The 22,598-nt window shown below is 32.6% G+C and overlaps 1 protein-coding gene across 9 annotated transcripts in view; it reads left to right on the forward strand.

The window, feature by feature from the left end:
* Positions 1–22,598, forward strand: part of LOC135133777 (RB1-inducible coiled-coil protein 1) — a 54,736-nt gene that overhangs the window by 10,980 nt on the left and 21,158 nt on the right. For 7 of the 9 annotated variants that reach the window (XM_064062296.1, XM_064062290.1, XM_064062295.1 and 4 more), the window contains exons 3-6: positions 13,823–14,037; positions 21,755–22,049; positions 22,119–22,329; positions 22,379–22,561. In XM_064062296.1, the coding sequence (XP_063918366.1) occupies positions 13,823–14,037; positions 21,755–22,049; positions 22,119–22,329; positions 22,379–22,561 (904 nt within the window). The remainder of the gene's footprint in view (positions 1–13,822; positions 14,038–21,754; positions 22,050–22,118; positions 22,330–22,378; positions 22,562–22,598) is intronic. The other 2 variants (XM_064062291.1, XM_064062293.1) reach the window with 1 other exon arrangement.

Consider the following 22,598-nt stretch of genomic DNA (forward strand, 5'->3'; position numbering starts at 1 on the left):
AGCAGGAACTAGCCCCTTCCTCCCTCTCTATTCTTAGAGAGTATATCATTTACCAAAATTGGTCTTATTTTAACAGTTACTAGGCCCGCCCACCCACCCTCTCTTTTCTTAGAGATATGTCATTTGCCAGAATCTGTCTTATCCTAGTTAGTAGCTGTTAAGGTAAAAGTAATTTTGGCAAATGACATACCCTCTAAGAAAAGAGAGGGTAGGTGGGCGGGGTTAGTTTTTGCTACGATAAAACTGATTTTAGCAGCTACTAGCCCCGCCCACCCACCCTCTCTTTTCTTAGAGGGTATCTCATTTGCTAAAATCAGTTTTATCCTAGTAGGTATGAGACCGCCCACCCGCCCTCTCTTCTTAGAGGCTATCTCATTTGCCAAAATTAATGTTATCTTAACAGGAACTAACTCCGCCCTCCCTCTCTATTCTTACAGGGTATGTCATTTACCAAAAATCGGTGTTATTTTAACAGTTACTAGCCCCGCCCACCCACCCTCTCTTTTCTTAGAGGTATGTCATTGCCAAAATCTGTCTTATCGTATGTAGTAGCTGCTAAGGTCAAACTGATTTTAGCAGGTACTAAAAGCCTTTTGCCTTTTTGTTTTAATATGTGTAGCTTTCTGTACACAACAAAAAATTTAAAACATGTTTAATATGGAAAATTTGTACAAGGAAATATAGATTTTAGAATTAAGCTTTTCCCCATCATTGCAAAATCCATATTTTCTTGCAAAAATGTACCATTTTAACCATGTTTTAAGTTTCTTGTTACGAAAAGATGGCTTTGTATATTAAGAAAAAAAAGCAAAATATAAACCCCGCCCACCCACCCTGTCTCAATTCTGATGATTTTTTTTATTCGTCGTGAGCCGAGGGGGCGGAACCTAATTGCAAAATCCATATTTCCTTACGAAATTTACATGTTTTAAGTTTCTAGGAATAAAAAAAATCATCACAATTGAGATGGGGTGGGTGGGCGGGGTTTATATTTTGGCTTTTTGTCTTAACATACGTAGTATTCTTTGAACAGCACGATACTCAAAAACTTGTTTTTATTTTCTTGTAAAGAAAAAGTTAAGTTCCGCCCTCTTGCTTTACGGCGAATAAAAAAATCATCATAATTGAGATAGGGCGGATGGGCGGGCTTACACTTTGCCTTTTTGTTTTAATATGTGTAGATTTCTGTACAGAACATAAAATTTAAAACATGTTTAATATGGAAAATTTCTACAAGGAAATATAGATTTTGCAACTAGGCTTTGCCCCATAATTGCAGAATCCATATATCCTTGCAAACATGAACCATGTTTTAAGTTTATTGTTATGAAAAGATGGCTATGCATATTAAGAAAAAAAAGGTCAAACATATGCCTCGCCCACCCGCCCTATCTCAATTCTGATGATTCATTTTTATTCGTTGTAAGCCGAGGGGCGGAGCGTAATTGCAAAATCGATATTTTGCTATACAAATTTACCATTATTTGGTTTTGTAGTTTCAGAGGTAAATTATAAAGTGTCGTTATAAAATTTTGATTTTTTTTGCAAAAATCTGGATGTTTTGACGCGAATTCATAAAGTGCATGTGTCGGAATATGTTATTTTATAAAATTTGAAACATATTTACTATGTATAATTTTGAGATAACGTCATTACATTGTTGGTGGGGATGATTACACAAAGTTTGGTTAGCGTTTGACCATCTACACTGACCTAACCTGACTTGATCTGACCTGACTTTTTCTTAACCTGATGATTTGACCCGACTTAAATGTAGATTCGTGAAAAGTGTAACTTATTAGGACCATATTGTATTGGAGATTGCGTCATCCTATTGATGGTGGGGATGATTAGCCAAATTTTACTTGTATAATAAAAATGGATACAGACACCAGACAGACGGACCGACAGACGGAAACGAGGACCACTTTTTTCGTACTCTTGAAGTCAGGACACGTCGAGAAAATATAAAAGTGGCAATTCGGCCGATGGACTCGATTGCTGTACTTTCTTAGTTTAACGCTCTGGAAGTAAAAATGGGAAACGTTTGCATCCTTTCTTAACATAATATTAAAATTTTAATTTAATCACTAATATTACCTAATTTTGGGTCTTTGACACAAATTTAAGTCGTTTCACAATTCTTAATTTCTTGGAAAAAAAAATTAAAAGAATAATATACAGGGTGTGTCAATGGATGAGTCGTGGAAGATCTGTGCAAACATAATCCTTACATTTACACAATAATTAGTTGTTTGACTGAAATTAACAAAATAATATACAGATCCTTCAAAATGTAAAAAAAAATGTTGAAAATTTGAGTTTTTTGAAAAATTCCTCAATGGCCGTTGCGGAACCAGCGACTTTTTAGTGATCAAGTATCGGTTTGCGATTAAAACTTCCGCATGGTTTTAGGTTCGACTCGATCCAAGGTCCAGGGGCTTGTCTAAGTGGTTCCCCCTTTTTTCTGATAAAAAGTACAGATGTTGAAAAATAAATATGCTTTCGAAACAAGATTAAATTTAACCAATAAAATTACCTCTAAACCAATCTCGAAAATAATAGTATACAGGTGACCCATAGATGAAAAATCTATTAAAAAATATTTGGGCACACCCCTATATTTTTGCACGTTTAAATTCCTTATAATAAAAAGCAGGATAGTAGAATCTTTTAGCTCATAATTTTCATAATAATCGCATTTGATTTCAAAAAATAACTACTAAAAAAATCACCATTCCTCCATTTTAATTATTTGGTCACGACAGACTCAAAAAATAAACAGTTAAAATTTTAAATCACGTACACAGCGTGACCAAAATTTCCAATTATAGTTTCTTAATTATCTTCAAGTGGAACAACCTGTATTTTATAACTGCTTCGAACTTCCTTGAAGTTGGCGTCTTGGTGACAGGTTTTGTGTTAAAGTTTTTAGTTTTGCGTGAGCTTAAATTGTACCAACACGGTTGCAAATATCCCCACTAAAAATTTAGTGACGTCATTATAAAATTTTATTTACCAAATCTCGCTTCTACAATTTTTTTTTTTAGTTACAGGGTAGCAGGAAATATATACTAATTAGTTTCCTAGTTGATTAGAGATCTTAAAATTTTGACTTATTCGAATGACTTGCTTGTCTCCGAGACCAAAAAAGAGTTATTAATTTATTCAAAGAAAATGAAAGTTACATGCTTCCTTGGGTTATTTGCTGATGCAACTAGCACCCAATTTTATTTTAATTTTTGTTGATTTATTTTATTTGTAAATATCGATACGCGATATTAAGTTTATGGAATATTAGTCACACTCAAGACTATTCTATTAACATACTTCCTACAAAACTTGAGTGTAGATAGCGACAGAAAGAGTTGAGATGAATGTAGAACACAATCTCATGAAATATAGGTTATCGATGTAAAAGAATCAGAATCGTCTAATTACAAATTTTTAAGAAAATAATTTTTAGTAACACGTAGAAAAATTCTCGTGGTGAAAAATTATTATCGACGGTGGCACTATTTTTAGCAAATGGTGCAATGGCTTTGGCGAATAATTTATGATTTGCTTTTTTAATGCAGGTGACTTGTTTATGATAAAAGCAAAAACATGTATTTGGGCTTTTAATTATCTACCCTGAATACTGTTTTCTGAAAGAATCAAACAAAGACTGATGTTACAGTGAATCATCCGATTTCAGTGTATTTCACAACGTTTCACGTAAGTAATAATGTTGGCGCAGAAAATGATAATCGTTTAATTGAAAAGCACTATGTTGTTTTTAAACAGTTCTTCCTGATAAGTCTAATACTGGTAATTAAGATCGTGTCGTAGATATGAAGTTGGGAAATGAACTCATCGTTCTGAAAATCCTGCAAACAAAATACTTGCTGAATTGTAATTTTTTGCACTTCGCGATTAGTTTATAAACTGGTGGACGAAGTACACGTTTTCCAGCAGCAGTTTTCCAGTTATTCTAGACAAGCCAGCTTACAATAATAAAAAATTCATCGCCCACGTGAATAAAAAACGACAACAACGTACATTAATTATGTATTAAAACAAGCAGGAGTTTTATATTTTTCACTTGATTTCTGCATTTCAGTTAGGCGTACCCCAAAGGGAAATCAGATTTATCTAAACGATAATATTCCCTGTTGTTTAATCTCGTTATTGAAAAAATGATTGTCATTGCAGGTGAACGCTCTATTTTGATCGTTAATCATTAATACTCCCACACCGATATCGACATGATTTTATTGAAAGAAAAAAGCTGGATTACTGCCAATTTCGTATTTGCAGTCGACGTAAAAAATACTACCGAGCGCGTATTAGGGGTCTTACAAAAGGTACACTGACATTTAAAATTGGCAATCTTGCGGTCGTCGACCTTGTCAGCCGACAACTCGTAATTATCCCAGTCAATTACTTATTTTTATTCGAACCGGGAACCGCGATAGAAAAGAACAGATAGCCCTTTGATTAGATGAATAATCGCCGGTGATTATTTTCCGAACGAAAATACTCGCTATGGAATCGATATTTCTAAATGTACAAAATTCAGGAAGGTCAGAATTGATCGCCGGAATGGGAATTTCGAATAAATTTACGTTCTCGAAAAGTTTCAGCGATAGGGTGCTTTTCAGGAGGTCCGAAGCCACGCGAGGAATTTTTCAGCGTAGGTGGTATTTACATAGTTTATTTGCTGTAAGTGATAAGAAAATTCAATAGGAACTGTCAGTTTTTAATGTTTGTTTAGAATTATCGCCACCGAGTTCCACTGTGCTACTTGTATCAATATCAGTAGTTTTTTATAAACATAGTTATAATTGTTGCGTGATAGTGTTGCCTACTTTTTTTTAAATATAGAAAAAATGATAATCAGCTTCGTTGCATCGTCGAAACCTCGATTTTGCTTTCACTGTGTTTATTTGTTTAAATTATTCATAGTTTCGTAATTTTTTTTCGTCAAGTAAAGTAAATCGGAAATCACGAATGCACAAAGTTAACTATTACAAGGTCAATTGAGCACAATGCAACTGATATTAGATTAGTAGGTTTCTTTGTAATATTTATGTCGAGTCAACGTCAGCGAAAGGTGGGAGCGGAGAACAGCTTCGAAATTTCATTTCGAAGGAAAACTCAAGATAGCGGAACAAGCGCGATGGGGTGATAAATTTGAAATAATTTACGAAATAATGGTTGTTCTTGTGTTCGAAGTAATCTTTTTCTTGTTAATGGAGGAGAAATTGAAATTCACCTACGGGAGAAATGGCTTGCCGGAGGACTGTGTTATTAATGTTGTATCATGAAATTTCACAATAACCGATTTATGGCTTTTATGTAATTTAATTGTGGTGTGATAGTAAAGGTAACGAAATTAGAAATGTTCGTGCTCTCACTTCCTAATGATCCATCAGAAAATGGAAAAAATTTAGAATGGGGTTTAGAGGTAGCAGGTTTTAACGGTTTAGTAAAATACGACATATAAAGCGCTTCCACTGATTGCTTTTCTAATCAACACAGGATTGACATAGCGCCAAGTTAGCGCAAGTCCTCGAAATGTTTCCTAGTTTTTTTGACATGTCGCCACCTACCTCAACAAATTTCAAATTGCGCACTTTGATTAGTTTAAAATGCAGCGTTATAGTTAGATTTTTTTGTCCTCGCTAGTTAGAAAGTAAATGTTAACACCAAAAAATCAAGTTTATGTAATGTCATCAAAATGTTGCGAAAGTTGTTGAAGGGGTCGAATTAAATTCAACTAAATTACTTTTTTTTGTATGCCTGTACCTGTAGCTTAATTTATGTGGACTAATTCTGCTAAAATTTTCGATGTAGTTTAAGAAAAGTCACTAGAAACTAGGCACAGCCTTACCACTCCAAATGTAAACAACTTAGCAGAGTGTGTTTTCATAATGCAATGCGTTCGAATTGCGACAGTGGCGGATTGAAGTGTGATACATTAATAAAGTTCGCAATTTTGTTTTTATTTCTTTGGAGTCCATTATCTTTAAATTAGTAACAGGATAACGAAACTGTCGGCAAAAAATCGTGTTTGTTGTTCGAGTTGTCCAATATCCTGGTTATCCTGCCACTAATCAATTTTTTAAATTTTCAAATAAGCGGGATTTGTTGGACTGACTTCAAGAGCGAGGGAAACCAATCGATATAACCTTCGACCATTTTTTTTTTATTTTGCTGAGGTACCAACATAGATTTAATGATTACTGAAAAACGATTCAAATTTATTTATTCGTCCTTGCAGTAATGTGTTTTTAATTTTTGTCTGCACGGGACCTGAAAAAATTAATGAGTCAGTTGATTTTATAGATCAAATAGAAATGGTGTTTCATTTCCGTCTGGCTGTCGTCTATCTGTTGTCTGTGTCGATTTTATTAAACAGACAATCTAAATTACTGGACCGATTGTTGAAACTTTGTAAGTATTTAAGGAATAATGTGTATATGGTAAAGCGCCAACCAAAATTGATCTAATCGCCTCTACGAATAATGTGATGACATCATCTTAAAATTTTGCATAGCAAATATTACTAAAATTTTCTAAAATAACAGATCCCTATATTTGTGGTTTATGAATCGCCCTTTTGTTTTGTCCTTTTTGTTTAGCCACATAATACTAATAATAATTTTTAATTATCAAATCAGGAACGAATTACCCAATTTTTTCCAATTATGAAATAATAATCAGTGTTCAAAACGTTTTGTTTTTTTGTAGCTTAATTAATAGTAATAATCAGTCTCCTTCTCCGTTTTGGGGAGACAAAAGTCACTTAAATTTAGTTTCTAGTTCAGCATCTACTGATAATATATTTTTTCCCGTATTGACCTGTGCTTCAATAGTCCCCATATATCTTTATTTCAACTTATAAACTTCAGTCCGTTATGTACTTCAGGAGTCCCAAAAAAATAAAAAAAACGTAATTTTATAAAGGTAAAATTGGCAACACTGCACGCACCTAAAAACAAAACCAACAAAAGAAAAATCCATTAAAGCATAATCAACTAAACATTAGAGATGATGTTCGAAATTCCTGCCTTGTGGATGTAAATAGACTCGTAATGTTTCCAAATTTTGATCATTTTTTGTAAAATTAATAGTTATGAGTACTTGCTAAGATAAACTGATCCTGGCAAATGACATACATATAAGAAAAGAGAGGGTGGGTGGGCGGGGCTAGGAGCTGCTAATATAAAACTTCCGGTATAATTCGTAAAATTAAATTTTATAATTTATCGGTGATATGGGACTTATTTTATTGTGCGTTGGGGGCGAGAGAAGTTTTGTGTCTGTGAAAATAATTGAAAACCAAGTTAAGTGGTATCCAAATTTTCGAAAATTTTAGTGTTTTTTTGTTCTCTTTCAAAATTCATGAAAAGAGATTACAATTCAAAAAAATGTCGGTGGCGTCTTTATCGTCGATAAGGCCAAACATATTCTTCAATTTGCTTCCATAACGTCGACTTGTATCGACATTGTGAAACTCCACAAAAAATCGTGTGACCTGGATTTTTTTGAGAATCCACTGATTCTTTTGGTCGACTGGATTCGAGACCGTGCTTTATAATTCTAATAGAAAAAAGTTATACTTTATTCACACCTTTGTTTTTTCACGTCTGAAATATAGATACCTCATTGACCGCATTTGCTAAGGTAGCTTTTTTAAAGAATGGTTTCAAATGACGTTGAACTTTTTAGTACCATTTAATGCTACTGTAGAAATAGTATCAACAGTGTCACTATTACGTTCCCAGAAATTTAGCTCATTTTTAATTTTTTTAAATATTAAGGTACTTGTGATTTATGAATCTACCTTGATTTTGTTTATTATCATTATTATGTTTCAATATGATCCTGTTCTGCCACAGTAATAACCCTTCAACTTCACAGACATTACTGTTTTTATTAGTACTACACTGCACCTATTAAAATTAATGTTAAGTGCCGTTAAAATGTTGATGACGTCATAACAAAATTTTGTTGACAATATCGCACCGTGACTGATTTACCTGTAGTTTACCGATTCATACATAGTTCTACTTTAAATTATAAGGGTTATTTTAATTTTATAATTTTTCGAAGAATTTAAAATTGTTGGGCCAGTTTTTTTGTTTACAAAGTGCTAGGATTTTTTTTTTTTTTTTGGATTCAAAAAATTTAGGCAGGTTCTCAAACAAGCAGAAACAATTGTAAATAATTGTGATCGCAGTTTCCTGTTCTGAGTTTATGGTTTCTTGGAAAAATGCGTTTGTGTCGATGCAAAATCTAGTCCTCAATAGCAGCCGCTAAAAATTCACTGTTTTCTTTAATATTTAAATTTGGCAGTTGACATACCCTCTAAGAAATTTAATTAAATTATTATCAGAAAAAACACCAAAGGCTCCAAAGCACTTTCACATTCTTTCCAATCAGGAATACCTAGAACCTCAATTTTTCAAAAACGGGGTTCCAAAATTGATGGTCAGAATTTTCCAAAAATGGAATTTTAAACTATGCAAATTTCGACCCATTTACTTCCGGTCTCGTTTCTTCGATGACTCTAACCGTTTTTCTATAGTCGCCTACTGAAAAACCGTAATTTTTAGAAGTTTTCAAAAATTTGCAATTTTTACGGAATCTTTCGAAAATGTTTCTCCGTGACCATAAACACGCTATATTTTTGGAATCAGCACTTAGATCGACATCGCTGAATTTTTTGAGAAGTTTTAGACAAGTTTTTCAAAAATGAAATTTTAAACCACTCATGCAAAATGCGACCAATTTTCGACCATTTTCGGAATTCACTAAATTCATTTTCTTCTAAATTTCGGGTTGCAGAAGTCATTTCCGGCCCTGTTTTTTCGATGACTGCAGCTGTTTTTCCAGAATCGACCATTGAAATACCGAAATTTTAGAAATTTTCTAAAATTCTTATTTCTTACCGAATCTTTCGAAAATGTTGCTTCGTGACCATAAACATGCTAAATTTTTGAAATCAGCACGTCGATATCTATATCCTTGAATTGATTTTTTCAAAATCGCCCTTTGAAATACCGCAATTTTTTTAAATTTCCAAAAAATTGGTATTCCAAACCAAATCTTTTGAAAATGTTGCTCTGTGCCCATAAACGCGCTATATTTTTGGAATCAGTATATCGAGATCTAGCTTCGCCTACCCGCGCTTTCTTTTCTTAGAGGGTATGTCATTTGCCAAAATCAGTCTTATCTTAGCAGGTACTATTTTTACTTATATTTTGCCTTTTTTTTCTTAATATACATCGCCATCTTTTCACAACAAGAAACTTAATACCTGATTAAAATGTTATATTTTTTCATCTTGTGAAAAGAAGTCATATATTAAAACAAAAATGCAAAATGTAAGATAGTCCACCCCACCCACCCTAACTCAATTCTGATGGTTTTTTTGATTCGCCGTGAAGCAAGGGGGCGGAGCTTAACAGCAAAATATTTATTTCTTTACAAGAAATTAAAAACATGTCTTTGAGTATCGTGTTGTTCAAAGAATATTACATATGTACGTTAAGAAAAAAAGGCAAGATATAAACCCCGCCCACCCGCCCCGTCTCGTTTGTGACGATTTTTTTTATTCTTAGAACTTAAAACACGTTTAAAATGGTAAATAAACATTTTCTTATTTAGAGTTGCTTATACAGAATGACTCAAAAAATGTATGAATGAAGCAGTATATTTTATTGATTAAATCAATAATGGCTTCCCCATTTTCCAAAAAATTATTGTTGGTATTACACGTCCATGCTAGAATGTTGCTGACGTCATCACAAAATTTTATAATGGAAAAATTTACTACCTTTACTACACACATATCGTTACTTTTACTTACAAAAAAAATCACGAACATACATTTTATAAATTTTCGAAAAAAATGTGTAAGTTGTAATGTACTTCAGGGGCAAGGGCAGTTCTGACCATCGATTTTTTTTTTTGAAGGGGGAATGAAGGATCACTAAACGTTGATATTTTACCAACATTTCAGAGGTCTGTTTAATCTTAAATAAAACAGTTAAAGAAATAATACATTATATTAAAAAAAAAATTAAAATAGAGTCCGCCAAATAGTGAACATTGGCTTTCTGCTTATTGCAAACTAGCACTAACCTCTTCGATTGCTTGTCTGAAAGGAACAAAAGTCAATGAATCAGATGTACATGGACATATTTTATCTTATAATTTAATCACCGCCAAGCAACCTAAGCAGGCAATTGTACATCATCTTCTGGAAACAGAAAATCAATGTTCACTGTTTGGCGGACTTTACTATACAGTAAAAAATTATAACTTATAAGACGTTTCAACTTAACCACACCTTCAGGCTACGACCAAAGTAAATAAACCAAGTACACAAAAATAAAATTGCCGCCCTTTTTCGTGTTTTGTTATTTATTAATTGACGTTACCTAACTCAATCGAGTGAAGCTAAATTTATCCCTCGTAGGTAAATATAGCTTTCCCGTACAGTTTTTGGCTTAGAGATGTGTTCTTATTGCATCATTTAAATTCGAATATAATTAGTGGAAACCATTTACAAGTGCCGCTTCCGCATTTTAATTTTTTTATGTTGAAAATTTGAGCTTATTAACTTTATTTTCGTAACCGGATTCATAAATCTATATTGATTCTTCATTCTCGAATAGTATTTATATATATTCTCATAAGGACTTGCTTATCATTTGTAAATAGTAGAAAGCGCGATAAAAACGTTAGTTTTATTATTATTATTCATACAAAACAAATGTGTTATTTCTTTGTAGGTTTTACTAGTATAATGCGTTATCGTGTGTGTGCAACCACATGAGTAATACACGTGAACTAGTAAATATTTCCAATGATATTTTTAACAAAACAGTCTAAATTTAAAGTATATACAAAACTCGGGAAACTTAACACACATGAAACGAATTTTAGTCAAAAATGCTGTCTAAAATCTAAATAATGGGGCCAAATTTAAATAAAAATTTTTGCCCTCTGGACAGTGTCCTGAAAACTACGCCGGGGCGACTTCAATGAAGTTAGTCATGCGTTGCCAAAAATTGCATGTAAAAATTATGTAAAGCTAAATAATAGAGTTTAGCCTCCCAAGATTTTCAACGTGGAATAATAATCGTGGCCTTTCTAATTTAGTATTGTTGCAAAAACGTTTTAAAACTATCACAGCTATTAATCTTGACACTCCACTTTTAAAATTTTTGGCAAACAATTGCAGTTTGTACACGATTTTAAATTCAATTTTTATTGTATATTTTTGGTACCTTGGCGTACTTTGCGGAAATATTCTAATAAGATTCTTTGGCGTTTTATAGCTCCTAGAATATAAATAAATTATGTCTCAGGTTTCCGTCCGTCGTCTGCCGACTGTCTGTCTGTCTGTCTGTCTGTCTGTCTGTCTGTCTGTCTGTCTGTCTGTCTGTCTGTCTGTCTGTCTGTCTGTCTGTCTGTCTGTCTGTCTGTCTGTCTGTCTGTCTGTCTGTCTGTCTGTCTGTCTGTCTGTCTGTCTGTCTGTCTGTCTGTCTGTCTGTCTGTCTGTCTGTCTGTCTGTCTGTCTGTCTGTCTGTCTGTCTGTCTGTCTGTCTGTCTGTCTGTCTGTCTGTCTGTCTGTCTGTCTGTCTGTCTGTCTGTCTGTCTGTCTGTCTGTCTGTCTGTCTGTCTGTCTGTCTGTCTGTCTGTCTGTCTGTCTGTCTGTCTGTCTGTCTGTCTGTCTGTCTGTCTGTCTGTCTGTCTGTCTGTCTGTCTGTCTGTCTGTCTGTCTGTCTGTCTGTCTGTCTGTCTGTCTGTCTGTCTGTCTGTCTGTCTGTCTGTCTGTCTGTCTGTCTGTCTGTCTGTCTGTCTGTCTGTCTGTCTGTCTGTTTACACCCATTACGTTAAGTCTTTGCAACGCTCAAGGCTGATGTTGAATTTGCTCAGTTTCTAATTACCGTTGTACAAACTTACTTTATGGCACCATTTTGTAATATCTTCTAAACAATTCTAACCTTGCAGTTTACACCAACATTGTTTCTATTTGCTTAATGTTCCACATTATGAAAACTGTAAAACAAAGGTTTTGACATTCAAACTTGAAATAAAACCGATATAAACTAATTATAGGTGCAAAACAAATATATAAAATTCGTTCGAAAATGACCGACATTGAAATAATAGATTCAACGGACTAGACTGTTGCACATACGTGTATCTATTTTGCAATCGACCTTAGAATTGTGTAGGTGAAAATAACGTATGCAAAGCAATTGCCAGTGGTTTTTAATTGCTTTCGATGTTGGACAGAAGTCGAAGAGTTACTTTAACATGACACATGTGGAATATTTTGTCTGAATTAGAAAAAATCGAGAAAGTGGAGAAGCGGTAGCGTGCTATTTTATTCAATCCAGAGATAAATTAGTAATAAGATGTTTGACCTTTCGGGTCGTTCTTGGACCATCAATAACATAAAATAATTCGTTGAATTCTAAATCAAGCAATAGGGAGGATACGTGGAATTTTATTTTTTGATGCTTGTTTTCAATCTCGGGTTTAATCGCAGATGACAGTGAAATATGTATTTTACACTACTTTTATCGGATGTATAGATTTATGAGATCACCAACCAATATAATAAATTCCTAGAGGTTAAATTGTTCCATCGTGAATAACCGAATTTGTGTTTCAGCTGTACTTTAAATCAGATATTAATACAATTTTGCGATTTAATTTATCATTTTAACACAGAGGTGCGTTCTAAAAATTAAAAAACCCGAATTTAATTTCGCATTTTAATGTAATTAGGTCACTGCAGGATAAAATTCAACGATAAATTCAAAAATGCTTCACTGACTATAAATCACGTTCGTAAACAACTGCCAAGTTGCTAAAAAAGCAGCAAGGGCACGAAACGTGTAGTTGTAGCGTTTACAATCCGGAAGAAAAAAGCGTTGCGTAGTTAGAGTATAAGTGAAGAAGTCTTGAATTATTTTCGAACGTGGTATTTTTAAACAACGATATTTGTCTGGCGCTTATCTCTAACTATTGTTTACTATAAAGTGTATACAAAAAGAGTGGCACTGATTGATGATCTGGTGCTTAAATGAGTGGTGGAGATATTTTATCGATTCTTTGATACGTCTTTGGAATAAATTTGGGTTTGCTTTCTTAACAGAACCGACAAGGGCAGTATTTCTTTCGCGTACATAATTTAAATCTTTTCATTGGAAAGTAAACACTCGCTAATAAAATATTGTGTTAGACAACCAGAACAGCTTGTTTTACAACACGTCCTGAGATAAAATCGTCTGATTTCTTGTCGGTACATATTATGTCGTTGTTGATTTTGTAGAGCGCGTTGTATATACTTTTTTCGCTGTTCTAACAAGAAATCAACTATTACAAGGCTAATTAAACATAATACGGCATTTATGAAGTTAAACAGAGTTATTAATATTAATTTCCAGTAAAGTTCTCTGTAAAGTTTCGCGTATTTATCGAAGCGCAACGTTTCGTTATGCACACAATGTTATCCTGAAAGATCTTCAATTAAAACGAGCGAATTCCAAGATAATTCATCCAAGAGCGACAAACGCGCATTTAAAACAGTTCTAATACTATTCTTAACAAGAAAAGTCAGCTTAATTGCGATCGAAATTGTTGGCAAGAAACACGTATCACAATTGCAAGGTTTCGTCTAACTCTAAATAATAGAACACATCAAATACGCCGACAGCTCTAAAGTGTCGTCCTTGAAAATTTACGCGATTAACGCTGTTTATTCGATATTAGAAATGTGGGTGGTTAATGTTTTTTTTTGTTGTTTCAGCGTGCAAAACCTGAAAATTCACGTGGAAAGCGCGTTCAAGATCCCCGTCGATAAGCAAGTCCTTCTGATCAGCGGTGGTGAACATTTGCGTCCCGACGACAGGGTTTGCTCGTATCCGGCTGGGACTGATACGAATCCGATTTTTCTATTCAGCAAGTATTTGATCGAACGTGATCAACCGCCTGCGGCTAGCGTTGATTATGGATCCGAGCATGGTAAAATTTTTGGTTTTTCGATAGCACGTTGAGCCCATTCGTAGATTTGGGGAGGAGGAGAAGTGGGGTTTTGTCGTGACGTCATGGAGGCGTTCGGCCGATTCGGGATGCGGTTCCAGAATGTGTAACAAAAGGGTTGTTAAAATGACGAACGAGCTTTTGTTTGGAAGGCAGATTTCATCGTGTTGGAGAAACCGCGATCATGGGTTCATTTATCAACGAAATCTCGCTTTAGAGATTTTCTTGACATCTAGCGAAGACAAATAAAAGTAATCCGTTCTGATGTTTTATAGCTTGCAGGGGACTTTCAAAATTAAATAGAGCGGAGATAAATCGCGGAAAAAATATGTCATCTTGAATTGATGTTTCGCAGTCTCCGCCAATCGGTAAAGAATTGGCGCAGGTGGAGTCGGTTTTCCACCAAAGGTGGCGTTAAAATTTGTACGTCAAAAATGGGAAGAACAGCCCGAAAATCGTAGCTTTTTGTTTTGAGTTAGAGAAGATTAAAAAGACGAGAAATTTCTGTGTTGTGTTAAGAATGCACGATCAATTATTTTTTTCAATTTTTCATTTCTTGTTTTTAATTTTTCCAATTTTTATCTTCTGAATTTTCCGAATTTTTGTTTCTTCAATGTTTCGTCTTTTGAATTTTTCAATTTTTCGTTTCTTCTTTTGACGGGAGTTTTTATTTTTCGATTTTTCTTTTCAGTTTTTCAAGTGTTCGATTTTTAGTATTTTGACTTTTCAAATTTTTCGATTTTTCAATTTTCCATTTCTTCTTTCCGATTTGAAGAAATCGAAAATCGGATTTCATTTCTTCGAATTTGTAGATTTTACTCTTTCTACTTTTCAAGTTTTTTTCGTCCTTTGACTCTTGCACTTCACCTTTTTATCGATTTTTCGTTTTTTGAAATTTTAGATTTTTCGTCTTGAATTCTTCGAGTTGACGTTTCCTGAATTTTTTATTTCTTCAATTTTTCGTCTTCGGAATTTTCAAATTTGTCGATTTTCCACTTCGTTTTTTGAATTTTTAGAATTCACGTTTCTAGAATTTTTATTTCTTCAGTTTTCCGGCTTTTCATCTTTTCACTTATTCAGTTTTCCGTTTCAAGTTTTCGATTTTCCTTCTTCAGAATTTTCGAATTTTTCGATTTTATAATCTTTCCACTTTGCAGTTTTTTTTTTGTATTTGGACTTTCCAGTGTTTCATTTCGACCTTTTACCGATTTTTCATTTTTTAAATTTTTGGAGTTTTCGTCTTCTGAATTTTTTGATTTTTGATTTTCCATTTCTTCTTTTCGATTTTTCATTTCTTTAAATTGTCGATTTTACAATCTTTTCACTTTTCAGTTTTTTCGTCTTTTAACTTCTTCAATGTTTCATTTCGCCTTTTTATCGATTCGTTGAATTTGTCGATTTTTCGTTTTTTGAATTTTTCGATTTTACGTTTTTTGAATTTTTATTTCTTCAATTTTCCCACTTTGCATCTTTTCACTTATTCGATTTTATAATCTTTCCACTTTGCAGTTTTTTCGTCTTTTGATTTTTTCGTGTTTCATTTTGCCGTTTTTCGAATTTATAATTTTTTAAATTTTTCGGCCTTTCTGAATTTTTCATTTATCCAGTTTTTCGATTTTTTATTTCTTCAAATTTGTGAATTTTACAATCTTTCCTGTTTTCAGTTTTTTTCGTTTTTTGACTTTTTCAATTTTTCATTTTTTGAATTTTTCGATTTTTCGGTTTTATAATCTTTCCATTTTGTAATTTTTTCATCTTTTGGTTTTTTCAATGTTTCATTTCGCCTTTTTTCGATTTTTTATTTTTTTAGATTTGTCGATTTTTCAATCTTTCCACTTTTTAGTTTTTTCGTCCTTTGACTTTTTCAATGTTTCATTTCGCCTTTTATTGATTGTTTGAAATTTTCAATTTTTCGTCATTTGAATTTTCCAAATTAACGTTTCTTGAATTTTTGTTTCTCCAATTTTCCTACTTTTCATCTTTCCAGTGATTCATTTTTCCTTTCAATTTTTCGATTTATGGTCTTTTCAATTATTCAGTCATTCCTTTCAGTTTTCGATTTTTCGTCTTACGAATCTTCAAATTTTTTGATTTTTGATTTCATTAAATTTGTCGATTTTACATTGTTCCCACTTTTCAGTTTTTTCATCTTTTGAATTTTCGAATTTTTCTATTGTGTAATCTTTCCATTTTGTAGTTTTTTCGACTTTTGGCCTTTTCAATGTTTCATTTCGCCTTTTTTTCGATTTTTAATATTTCCGTTTTTGGATTTTTCATTTGTTGATCTGCCCACTTTTCAGTGTTTTCATCTTTCGAGTTTTTCAATGTTTCAATTCGTCTTTTTACCGATTTTTTTTATTTTTTGATTTTTCGTCTTTTAATTTTTTTCGACTTTACGTTTCTTGTATTTTTTATTTCTTCAATTTTTTGTCATCCTTTTTTAATTATTCAGTTTTTCGCTTCAATTTTTCACTTTTCGAATTTTTCATTTCTTCAATTTGGTCGATTTTACAGTATTTCCGTTTTTCAATTTTTCGTTTTCAGATTTTTCGATTCTGCAATTTTCTATTTCTTCATATTTTCGATTTTTCATTTCTTCAATTTTGCCGATTTTACAATCTTTCCTTTTTCAGTTCTTTTCGTCTTCTAACTTTTTCAATGTTTCATTCCCCCTTTTTTCGATTTTTAATTTTTTCAATTTTCCGATTTTTCATCTTTTGAATTTTTCGATTTTACTTTTCTCCAATTTTTTAATCTTTCGTCTTTTGAATTTTCAGTTTCTTATTTCCTTTTTAGACTTTTCAGTTTTTCATTTTTTCAATTATTCAGATCCGCGATTATTTAAATAGTTGAATTTCTCATCTTTGAAGTTTTTTGATTTTTGGTTTCTTCAATGTTTCGTCTAGAAATTAAAAATCGAAAAATCGAAGAACTGAAAAATTGAAAAATTTGAAATTGACCACTCAAAAAATCGCAAATTGAAAAAAAGAGAAATGAAACATTGACAAAGTCAAAATACAAAAAAAAAGTGAAAAAGGGAAAGAATGTAAAATCGGCAAAATCGAAGAAATGAACAATCGAAAAGAAAAATGGATAATTGAAAAATCGATAACTTTAAAAATTTAAAAGACGAAAAATTTAAATCTGAAAAGTTGAAAAATTAAAGAAACGAAAAATCAAAAAATGCGAAATAATACATTGGAAAAGTCAAAAGAGGAAAAAAAACTTTACAATGGAAACAGTAAAATCGACAAAATTAAAGAAAGGAAAAACTGGAAAGAAGAAAGAATAGAAAATTAATAATGGAGCAACTGAAAGTGGAAGAATTGCAAAAACGTAAGTTGAAATATCTACAAACTAAAAATCGAAAAATCGAAGAATTGAGAAATTGAAAAAGAAGGAGGAAAATCGAAAAATTGAAACATTTGAAGTTGACCACTCAAAAAATCGCAATTCGAGAAAAGGCGAAATGAAACATTGAAAAAGTCAAAAGAGGTAAAAAAAAATTAAGATGGAAACATTGTAAAATCGACAAAATTGTAGAAAGAAAAATTGAAAAGAAGAAAATAAAAAATTAATAATGGAGCAACTGTGTTTCGTACATATGTTTATGGTTGCGAAAGATAGGCAAGCAGCAATTCCTGTCCACCCCCTTATTGCCTACCCTTAACTACCACCCGCCTATAATCCCCACCCACACAAGAAAGCCGCCCTCTGGGAGAAGAAAATTTAAAAACATTTTGTAACGAATTTTCATCGTTGTTCGCTAACCGTCGAAGTGAGAACATCTCGTGGCGGCCCGTTGTTATTGTTGTTTGTTGTTTCATTTTCGTTGCTGCAAGAGGCCCCAGCGCCTTTTCTTCGTATCTACAAAAGGCCCAGGTGCCTTCAATCGAGAGAAATCGTCGAGGAAGATCGTTGCAATCAGGGTGAGTCCGTTGTCCATCTTCCTTATATTGTTGTTTTGCTTATATGACTTGCGTCGTAAACAAACTGGAAAGTAGAAAAATTGCAAAAATGTAAAGTAAAATATCTAGAAATTAAAAGTCGAAAAATTGGAAAATCGAAAAATTGAAAAATTTGAAAATGACCACTCAAAAAATTGCAAATCGAAAAAAGACGAAATGAAACATTGGCAAAGTCAAAAAAACTGAAAAATGGATAAAATCGACAAAACTGAAGAAATGAAAAATCGAAAAGAAGAAATCGAAAATTGGAAAATCGAAAAATTAAAGGAACGAAAAATTTAAAAAGTCAAAAAAGGAAAAAAAACTTTAAAATAGAAATATTGTAAAACTGACAAAATTGAAGAAACGAAAAATTGAAAAGAAAGAAAAAATTAATAATCGAGCAACTGAAAAGTGGAAAAATTGCAAAAACGTAAATTAAAATAACTAGAAATTAAAAATCGAAAAATCGGAGAATTGAGAAATTGAAAAATGCATAAGTTGGAAAATCGAAAAATTGAAAAATTTGAAGTTGACCACTCAGAAAATCGCAAATCGAAAAAAGGCAAAATGAAACATTGACAAAGTCAAAAAAAAACTTAGAAATAGATTTAAAAAATCGTAAAATCGACAAAATTGAAGAAACGAAAAATCGAAAACAAGATATTGACAATTGAAAAATCGAAAACTTTAAAAATTCAAAGGATGAAAAACCAAAAAAATGCGAAAGGAAAAAGTCGAAAGAGGAAAAAGAAACTTCAACATGGAAACATTGTAAAATCGACAAAATTGAAAAGAATAAAGAATGAAAAATTAATAATTGAGCAACTGAAAAGTGGAAAAATTGCAAAAACGTAATTAGATTAAAAATCGAAAAAAGGCGAAATGAGACATTGGTAAAGTCAAAAAACTGAAAAATGAATAAAAAGATCGTAAAATCGACAAAATTGAAGAAATGAAAAATCGAAAAATTCAAAAAACGACAATTCGAAAATTAAAGAAACGAAAACTTTAAAAATTCAAAAGGTGAAAAATCGAAAAAAGGCGAAATGAAACATTGAAAAAGTTAAAAGAGGAAAATGAGAACATTGTAAAATCGACAAAATTGAAGAAAGGAAAAATCGATAAGAGGAAAAAATAAAAAGTTGATAATCGAGAAACTGAAAATTTGAAAAATTGCAAAAACAAATAAAAATATCTACAAACTAAAAACCGAAAAACTAAAAAATCGAAGAAAATTAAAATTCGGGAAACTCAAAAATTGCAAAATAAAAAAAACCGAGAAATTTCATTATGAAAAAGTTGAAACATCGCAAAAATTAAACACGATGAAAGCAATAGAATTCGATTAGGGCCGCCCAAATGCTCAGCTGTGATTGGTCAGCACTACTCGTTACTTGTCCCCACATCAGTGTATACTTCTGTTAAAATCACCAAGATGTGACACAGAAAGCTTGAAAAAAAAAGCTGTGTTTGCTATTTTAATCAGAAGTGGGACTAAAATTATTCCTTGAGCTGATAATTTGATTCCAATTTTACTGAAGTTGACATAAAATCAGAAAATTTAAGATGAATCATAATAATGGAGAAAGATTGTTCATAATGCTTGAACTAAATTTTTAGTTTTATAATATTATAATTAATGATGAGTAATTCTTAGTAAATTAACTAGAATTTTTTTTTTTGTAATTATTCCAGATGTACTGTAGATGTATTACCTCGTACGCGAGCATAAAATTGAATCTTTTATTAGCTGTTCCAATTGCAAAAACATCAACAAATCGTTCTAGTAACCTTGCTTGCAACTAAACTCCGTCTGTTATTAGTAGTTTTAATCGCCATAAAACCAAGAACATTCTTATTATCAGTATAACGATCGTATAGGTGGAGATTACTGTTTGTTACGAATGTTATTCTTTGACTCTTAATTGATCAAGGCTACATGCCAAAGGCAAATTGAAATTTGGCATACCATAATAATGATGATGCAAAAATTGGTCATGTTTATTTTTTATTTATTATATCAAAGTCATTTGTCGACTTCGGTGCTCGTTAGGAAGGAATTTTGTCGCAATTTTTTGTGATACATTTACTAGAAATAATAATAAAATAACAAGATACAATTAATTTAAATCATTGAATGCTGAATTTTAACGAGAAACTATGTTCGATTTGAATGAGGTTTACTATTGGCAATTAAAATTTAAACAATGAAAGTTTTCGCATCAAACAAAACAATAACAATTGTCGCAATCAAACTAATATATCTTGCTTTCGACTTATTTTGATTTTGAAAAAGATGTAATAAAATTTACTTTCAATCGCTTTTTTCTGAGCTCTAAAGACTGATTTGATTGGTGTTTTTTCAGCCAATTAATAGGGAAAATGTGAGAACTAGAACAGAACATAAATTTCTGTCTCAGATCCAGTTTTTTTATTGTTTTTTTTTTTCGTGTGTTAGTGGACCGAACAAACTACTTGGTAGCTTTTATGGTGCAAAGGTTGGCTAAAAATATTAATTTATCTTACATTTTAGCACATAACCCAACTTTATGAATTCATCCTAAATTTCGACAGCGTCATCTAAGTTCTGCAGCAATTTGATCCATCCATATTCGGGTAGCTTCTAATTCTTATTTTTTACGAGTTCCTTAAAATAAATCCAGCAGGAATAATTCAGTCGTAAATTCACAACACCTATTTTCCGATGGCAAATAAACAATACAATGTGCTTTTCCATGTTCCAGTAATTTATTTGCACGTCAATTGTTTTTTAGCCACCAGCGCAGCTAATTGTTAAGTAAACTGAAATTGAGGTCCACTATTGATTAAATTTGATTTAGAAAATGTGATTTATAGTGTTTACATTTATAAGTGAATTAATGTTTTTTCTAACAGTGGCTAATCACTTTAGCACTTTGGACTACAAAGATAACGTTACGTTGATTAGCTTCTTAAATGGGTACATGCATTTTTAACAAGAAAATTAAACATAATGGAACACAAATCAAAAGCAAATTGCATCGTTAGTGAAGTTTCGTCGTAATATATGTGAAGATCTTAACACACTATACAGTTTTAACGCATTAAAAACCTTGGTACGTCTGCACAGCTTCAGAATATCCTAAAATAAAACAAAACTGTGTAGGGCTCCGTATAACTACTTAATTTTCCTGGCGACTTAATTTACTCCACTAAGCAAAGTAAATAAATTTAAAATTATAAATTCTGGCGCGTGGGAGTTAAAACGCCGGCAAACAAAGTCTTAAACAAAGCCCAAGTGACTGTCATTATTCAAAATTAAATCTGGAAAAGGTAGTCTACTGGAGGGTACTACGATGTTCCAAATGATGCTTCTAATATAACAGACAACGAAAATACAATTATCAACTTGTATTTGAGTTGAGGTAACAAAAATGGCGCAGTCAGTAGGAATCGGTTAGAGTTATCGGTATGAAATTAATGTTTAATGTCATTCACAATCGCTCTCCAAGCTTTCTTTCATCTGAGACCCTGAAAAGGAATCACTAATGTCTTGTATAAAATTACGTGAATCTATTTTGGCACCCCATTTAGAATGTTTGTTTTGTAATACAAATAGTGGAACTTCGCATGAATATATGCAGCTTCAAGCCTCCACAACATCCACACAAAGCTGGCTAGATTTACAAAGAGACGAATCACCATTTCTCCTCTTCCTAATCATGCAGTTCCATCGCTTCATGTTCGCCCATATTCAATGCATTATCAAGCTATGTTCATAGATTTTACCGCCAAAGTGAAAGAATCCAGCGACCTGCCACCCACATACAACACAGTACAAAGAAGAGCCCAACTAGCGCGACAATTTTGCGAAAGCAGTCAACTCCAAATGGGACTATGCGAAAGGCTGGTTCATGAACAACACCTACAGCAGCAAGGATGGTCGGCCGTCATAGCAAACTTAGAGGATTTAAGTGTCGAATTGAGACACCGCTGGAAAGTGTACCAAGAGTCGTTCAACGAATACATAGCAAAGCGTGACTCGTATATGGATTTTTTGAACCAGTGAGTATTAATCGTTGCACGCACATAAACTTTTGTTGCAGGGTACTTATTATCGTGTACTGCTTACAGATTCAAAGATGATCTCGTTAAATTAAAAAAAATTCCTGTGTTACCTGCCCTTATAGAATCACAAAAATTAATAGTACCTGAGCAAGATGATTTCTCTGAGGATCAACAAACCGTGAGTGTCAGATCTGAAGTGTCGCTTATGGATTGGATATCTGAGAAGGATAATTTTATGGATTGTTTGTTTGAGGATTGTTCGAAAGGACTTACACAGGTTCGTTTTATAAATTGCTTGAGTTAAACAAGTGACACTTGTTTTGTAGACGGACAAGAACGAGTTCGAAATGTTAGAAAAAGAAATAGAACGAAATTTAGAAATGACTGAGAATATAACCATGAAAGAAATTAAAGGACTGGGCGATAGACTTTTCGGTTTGGAGAAACTAATGCAAGATGCGAAACGATACGTTAGCGAGCAAGTCAAAATTGCCGAATCGTTTCAGAGGGTGAGTGAATGTGTGCCGAGTGCGCATGCGCCAACTT

Source organism: Zophobas morio, unplaced genomic scaffold (genome assembly GCF_036711695.1).
Source record: "Zophobas morio isolate AGI-343-1 ecotype UQ-CSIRO unplaced genomic scaffold, CSIRO_AGI_Zmor_V1 ptg000022l, whole genome shotgun sequence".
Classification (NCBI taxonomy): Eukaryota; Metazoa; Arthropoda; class Insecta; order Coleoptera; family Tenebrionidae; genus Zophobas; species Zophobas morio.